General features: G+C 35.8%; 1 protein-coding gene across 1 annotated transcript in view; it reads right to left on the bottom strand.

Moving 5' to 3' along the window:
* Window positions 1-3,099: 3,099 nt before the first annotated feature.
* Window positions 3,100-7,410, bottom strand: part of LOC120526844 (prepronociceptin-like) — a 104,113-nt gene continuing 99,802 nt past the window's right edge. Inside the window, exon 3 of the mRNA XM_039749971.1 lies at window positions 3,100-3,961. Within this exon, the coding sequence (XP_039605905.1) occupies window positions 3,389-3,961 (573 nt within the window). The 3' untranslated portion in view covers window positions 3,100-3,388. The remainder of the gene's footprint in view (window positions 3,962-7,410) is intronic.

The raw sequence follows: 7,410 nt of genomic DNA, 5'->3' as shown, positions 1-7,410 counted from the left end.
AATGCATGTGTATTTTTCATTGTGCTTCATTGCTACTATTTTATATTTATAAATCTCTTAATGATGTATTAGCACACATTCTGAAAAGGTGTCATCAATTTTAAATTGAAATAACATAACATTCTGAAATCTGTTTAATTCAATTTAGGGCTGCAAGGGTGTGGAGATACCCCAAACAGCATAAGGCACAAGGCAAAAAGCTATACTGTACAGGGCACCAGTCTAACATAAATCCACAATGGTGACTTTTAAATATGTTGATTTTGTTTCACTGAAAGCTATGCTTGATTGTCATATCACAAGTCTACTTTAATAATGCATATTTGTGGAATAAGTGGAATGTAAAAAAAACAATGCAGGAGAACTGAGGCAGATAATGGTCCTTCTCTTTTAATCCATTGTAGTTGATAAGGTTAGATATAAACAAACCTACAAGCCCATCCTGTTATATCAAAATAACACTTTCCATTTGAGACATCTCAGAATGACTGACACTTGCTCATTCTCTGATTAATATAGAATATCTTTTACCTTCTTATAAGGCATAAACTAGACAAATAGAGGGTGGCGCAGTGGTAGCGCTGCAGCCTCGCAGTTAGGAGACCTGGGTTCACTTCCCAGGTCCTCACTGCGTGGAGTTTGCATGTTCTCCCCGTGTCTGCGTGGGTTTCCTCTGGGCGCTTTGTTTTCCTCCCACAGTCCAAAGCCATACAGGTTAGGTGGATTGGTGATTCTAAATTGGCCCTAGTGTGTGCTTGGTGTGTTTGTGTGTGTCCTGAAGTGGGTTGGCACCCTGCTTGGGATTGGTTCCTGCCTTGTGCCCTGGGATTGGCTCCAGCAGACCCCCGTGACCCTGTGTTCGGATTCAGCGGGTTGGAAAATGGATGGATGGATAGACAAATGGAGGGAATGGTTTCCATTTCACTCCAGTGGTATATACACTCCTCCAGAAGGAGTCCCTTGTTACAGGTACAAAATATTAACTATTAACTAATGTTTGTTAAAATGTTACTTTTACTTTAAATACTACACCTCCAGAATCAAAATGGAACATAACAAAATTATACACAAGCTAACAGAAAATTACAATTACAAGTTTTGTAAATATCATCAGGATTTTTAAAAATTTCCAGATCAATATTTTTAATTTACTGTGATTCTGTATGACAGATGGTGCTTTCAGGTTTCTGTCTTGAATATAATTATGCATAATTTCCATGTGTGTCAAATTTACTATGTAACAGAAAGAATTCCACTGGATTCATTTTATTTAAAGTTGATCTCCAAAATTCTTCTTCCTTCTTTTCATAGTTTTGAGTCTCAGTTTCCTTAGCTTGTCACAGATGCCTGTCAGAGCATGTATTTAAGTCCTTGTTTGCTGTTCCCTAATGTTGGTGTATTTTTTTATCCAAACTGCAGACAGCAGATAAATAGCACAATTGTAAACAATGTTTGTGTATTACAAATTCCTTCACTTGTATTACAACATGTTTTACAATAGTATTTGAACAATTTCTTAAATGTATTTAACTTTGGCTTTGAGAGAATAAAATGTTCGACATAACAGACAACCACATTTATTTGAGAGTTTCTCCCTATATGTGAATGTGTCCTGTGTTGTATAAAAAAGAATCTTTAACCCAGTTACACATCTAATCATTTAAAATTCTTGAGAGAAACAGGAAGTTGTTCATCTGTCAAAAATAAAAATGTTTTTGACAGGCTTGGTCCGCAATAGAAATAAAATAATGCAGTACTTCTTTATATTCCCTGCTTTGTGCCCCAATAAATGCAAGTTATCTCCAATACACTAATAACCTAATTGTGCTTCACTCACACAGAATATAGAAACAATGTAGAAAGAATTTTAAGATGGAGAATCTTTTATCTGTGGCACCTCTGCATGAGAACCACCTTTTTCAAGCCTTCCAAACATATGCAGTTTTTAATATCTGGAAAACATTTGGGATTAAATTGCTTAGAGATCTTTATTTAGACAACATCTTTGCATCCTATGAACAATTACATTACAAATTTAACTTTCCAGCAGCACACAGTTAGAGGATTTGTGCATAACTTCTTCAAAACCTGTCAGTTTCTAATCAATAATATTTTAGAATAAGCTCTTAAAGCACTGAGGAAATAATTCTCTTCGCATTACTTTCTTTTTTTATCTGCCTATTAAGCTCATCAATTTATAATAATAATAATAATAATTCTTTGCATTTATATAGCACTTTTCTCACTAATTAAAGCGCTCAGCAATTGCAGGTTAAGGGCCTTGTGTATTTTGACCAGCTTTAAGTTTTACTCCATTGGCCATACTCTTCTTTCCCAGAGGTGGGGATTGGGTTGTTTTGTTTTCAATCCTATTTTTTGTAAAAATTGATCTATCTGTATGGAATGATTATAATAAAATCAATTAAAAAAATGTTTTTCTTGGTTTTTAAAAGGATGCAAAATCTGTTGTAAAAATTAACTGTGATTTTGATTATATTGATAAAAATTAGGTTTAAAAATAAATATTGGATAGTACACTTATATGAAATTTGAATTGTTAAGCAAAAAAAAAAAATTCTGGCGACAGTTATTCCCATCATTAAGAAGTAATAAAGCATAGAAATGATTTAGTGGTACCTAATTCAGCTTTGAATAAGCCTAGATATTGATTGCAAATTCCAACTGAGAAATAGATACTTTATTATGCATGGAAAAGGCACTATATACATAAAATAATGATCATGACCAGTTATACGATTACTCAGATTCTTTCCAAACGTAATTGTATTTTTGCATTGATCACTAGATGGGAGTACAGTTTCATAAATTGGAAGACACAGCACACCGTGTGAGGATTATTTTACTGTAACAAAATGGAAGTTCTTCAACTCAATATCTAGTCATCCTTAAATCTGACTTATTAATAAAATAAAAAATTACACAAATTCAAACATTTTAAAGCAAATATGAGAAATTTAAGACTTCAAAAGGTAAGAAAAAAGAAAAATTTCTTTGCTTTACCATATATATGCATATTTTATTAAAAATGGTAAGAACATAGATAGCATTTTCAAAAAGTCATGTCATGTATATTTGGAAATTAAATGTAAGAACAGTACATTTAATAAGAGGATAAAAAATGTGAAATATAGTAATTCAAATGAACTTTGCATTTCACAGTTTTTATAATGCAATATTTTCTAAAATCATTCTGTCAGTTTTATTAACATTCTACTGAAATGTTTAATTTGTAAAATTTTATCAACACACGTGCATACATTCACACAATAGTACATTCATACACATGTAATTTGGATACTGTATTTACAAAATAGACATTCCACAGATCATGAATCATTTTATTTATACTTTTGCACTCATTAATGAGTCATATATCATTCTGTACAGTAATGTCAGTAGAAAGACTATCATACTCACTAGAACGAGTTGACATTCCTAAATACTGCTTCAGAAACTCACTAAACCGTTTTTGATTGTTCCACTTGCGTGCAGATTTGCGAACACCTATAAATCCTCCATAACGTTTATACAAAGATTTTCCTGGGTATAGAAGTTTCTTGTAACCATACTTTCCCTTAAGAAACCCTCCAAATCGTTTGGAAAGATTGTGGTTCCCCAAAAAGATATCATAGTTTTCACCATTTGAATTGCTGCTTTCCTGAACATCTTGTTCTTCCAGGTAATCCTTTGGAGTCTGAGACATTTTCTGGTCTTCCTCCCGAGGACTTCCTCCAGAGGCTTTCACTACATTAGTAAGATGCTTCAGCAGTGTGGTGTAAATGGTGCCATCTTTCCATCCCTTAGGCAATGTGATCTCCTCGCTTTCCAATCTCAACAAGCCACCATCTTGATCTTGTGTCAAACTGTTGACTATTGCTTTATCACAGGCATCCCAGATAAGTGTAGTGGCAACCCTCCTCTCACACTCATCAATACAGACCTAAAAAAGTAATCAAATATTAATAGCTTTAACAATTTGAAAGATGTATACAATATGTTGTACATTTCACTTGACATCATTGTTTAAAGGAATCTAGATGTTTTTTAAGTTGAAGTAAGAATAAATAATAGCAATTTCAACTTCTAAAACAGAGAATTGACAACCTTCAACCAGAAAATAGCTTGAGAAAATCTCAATAATTTTTTGGCTTATAAATTTAAGTGCTGCCTAGAGATACAGTATATACAATCACCTTCTCTGGGGCATTATATGCATACTCAAACACCCCTAAGAGTTATTCTACATGTGAGTGCTGTTTTCTGGCCCTGTTCTGTTCAGGGTATTCTACTGCTTGTGGCAGGCGGCCAGACGCCCAGAGTGTGGAAGGACCAGAGGAGGGGGAGAGAGTATTTATGGGACAGTGTCTCCCCTGGGCTGATAGAGGGCAGCCCCCTTGATTTCCAGTGGGGCTACGGGTTATGAGCATGGGAGCTCAACCCTGTTGGAACCCGTGGCCTCAGCCAGGGGGCGCATGGACCTTTCCAGGGCCTTATTTAGTCACGCTTCCGCCACACCTGGTAGTATGGCCTGAAGAAACTTCATCCAGGTGCCCTATAAAAAGGAGCCACCTCATTCCATAAGTTGGCCAGAGTTGGGAGGAGAGGACAAGGCCTGAGGAGGAATGGAGGGAGAAGGACTGGCAGCAAGAAAAGACAGAATGGTATTGGTGTGTTGTGTGGACTGGTATTTTGGGCATGTCAAAGCTGTAAATAAATGTGTGTACTGTGGCAAAACCTGTCTCCTGCCTGTCTGTGTCCTGGTTAGGGTGGCATACATCCCCTAGTGGCTCACAAGCTAAATGCTACATTTTTTAACAAAAAAAAAACATAGGTAACACTTAAAGTGATTTTCCTCTAACTTTTCTGAAATAACTCTTGATTTGTAAATTATTGTCTACTTTGATTTAGGTTATACAGATTCCAGGTTAATTAATCTGCTGTTAATCCATACTAATAAAAGGCAAAGCCCTCACTCTCTAGCTCACTCACTCACTCACTGACTCACTCACTCATCACTAATTCTCCAACTTCCCATGTAGGTAGAAGGCTGAAATTTGGCAGGCTCATTCCTTACAGCTTATTTACAAAAGTTTGGCAGGTTTCATTTCGAAATTCTACGCATAACGGTCATAACTGGAACCTATTTTTTCGTCCATATACTATAATAGACTTCTGCTCGATGGACGTTGGAGGCGGAGTTACGCCTCCCTCGTAATTTAGTGCCTGCCCATATAAGGCCGTCTGTCAGTGGCAATCCAATAGAAACACTGCTGCTAAATATTCACCGGTGAAGGACTGTGCTTATGCAGACGAAGATGAGATGGTCAGGTTGTGTTTGGCACCTAATCAGCGAAACTGTGAGAGAAACTTTTAAGTGCCTGGTCTTAGCTAACATTAAATACAGCCATGGACATCGCACAAGATGGCACCAGCACAGCTGGGAACCATCGATGCATGTACACCGAGCGGCTCGCGTGAACTGACGCAGTGCACAGACAAAAAGCAACAGTTCCAAAGTGTGCTGAACAAAAACTAAATTACACAGTTGAGAAGGCAGCAAAAAAATATGAAGCGTCTGACACATACAAGCATATTCATAAGTGCAACTACTGAGGAAACATAGCACACGTGGAAAAAGTCAATGTCCCGCTAAAAGAAGACAGTGTAAAAAAAAGACCTGTGCATGCAGTGTGATACGTCTCAGATAAAGAGGAAGACGAGCTGTTTATTGATGCAGTAAGAAATAAATCGATGAATGAAACCTGTTATCTTTACAACAATTGACAGACACGGAATGTAACTTGAACACAACACATCCTACAAATATGAACCTGATTGAAAGAAATAATGATAATCAAATCCTTGATGACAGCAACACTCATAACACTCACAAAACAATTACTGTATATTGACAATCATGTTACGCTATTTTTAAAATGTTCCCTTTTCTTTTTCATAAGTTCTTTAATGCACTACTTCTCCGCTGCGAAGCGCGGGTATATATATATATGTATATATATATCCCGATCTGCATACTCTCAAATAGACAAACCACATGCCGTGGTGCAATGGAAGAGGCTTTGCTTCTAGCGCCGACGACTGAGGCTCGATTCCTGAGAGGGGGTGCACTGAGTATGTACGCCTGATGACCCCAAAATTAGGGCGAAACAAGTGTTGCGTGCTCTTTGCATTATTTCACAGTAAAACTATTTCAATATATATATACATACATATATATATACACACACATACATATATATCAGAGCTTCCCAATTCATTTTACCCTTGAATCCCCTTGGTTTGAGACGTATGAAAAAATATGCGGTTAACGCAGAAAGACAGATCACCAATTGAAGCTTTATGACTAATGGATACTTTATTTGCCATCAATGATTGTTTTGGTAAAGCCATACTCAGTGTAATCATTAGATGAACGGTAAAAAAGTAAGAGCGAAGGGAGGGTGACTTATTGAGGCACGCAGGCGAAACCACAATAGCACACGGGCTCAATGTAGTGTGAGTGAACTCGATCTGAATTGCGTGATCACATTCGAAAATATATATCTTTTCAAGTTCTATTTAGTCGACAAAAATATCTTTGGTTGGAATGTAAGGCGAATTTACTCTTTACATTTCTATGGTGAAGAAAAATGTATGCAATGATGCCTACATTTAACTTACATTCCTACCAAAGATATTTCTGTCGACTAAATAAAAATTCCTTCTATTTAAAATTTAAATAGAACTTGAACAGATACGATAGTTCATAATATCCACGCAGACTTGCACGTAAGAGCGGTAGTCATCCATTTTAACAAGCAGCGTATTGCACTGATACAAAATAGCCTGCCCATTTACTTATTTAGGAATGGATAAATAAATTAAGATTTTGTACAAATAATGTTTTTCATTTTTCTTCCTTGATGGATTCTGGCACCCCCAGCAACAGTTGCTCGCACCCCAAAGAGTGTATATGTATATATATATATATATATATGTATGTGTGTGTGTGTATATGTATATATATGTATATACTGTATATGTGGATGTATATGTATATATATATATATATATATATATAAGTGTATGTATATATGTGTGTGTGTATATATATATATATATATATATATATATATATATATATATATATGACAGCAACACTCATCACTCACAACAGTGACAAAACAATTACATTGACAATCATGTTACGTTATTTTCAAAATGTTTCCTTTTCTTTTTCATTACTTTTTTAACACACTACTTCTCCGCTGCGAAGCGCGGGTATTCTGCTAGTATGTTATATAAGATATCAAAGAGGATCTATGATAAAGTGCATTGGAGGTCTGTGGCGGGGTGAGTTTTCAGTTTTAATAAAGAATTTGAATCTTC

This window comes from Polypterus senegalus, chromosome 3 (genome assembly GCF_016835505.1).
Source record: "Polypterus senegalus isolate Bchr_013 chromosome 3, ASM1683550v1, whole genome shotgun sequence".
In the NCBI taxonomy this organism is placed as follows: domain Eukaryota; kingdom Metazoa; phylum Chordata; class Cladistia; order Polypteriformes; family Polypteridae; genus Polypterus; species Polypterus senegalus.
This window is presented reverse-complemented; position numbering and strand designations above follow the sequence as displayed.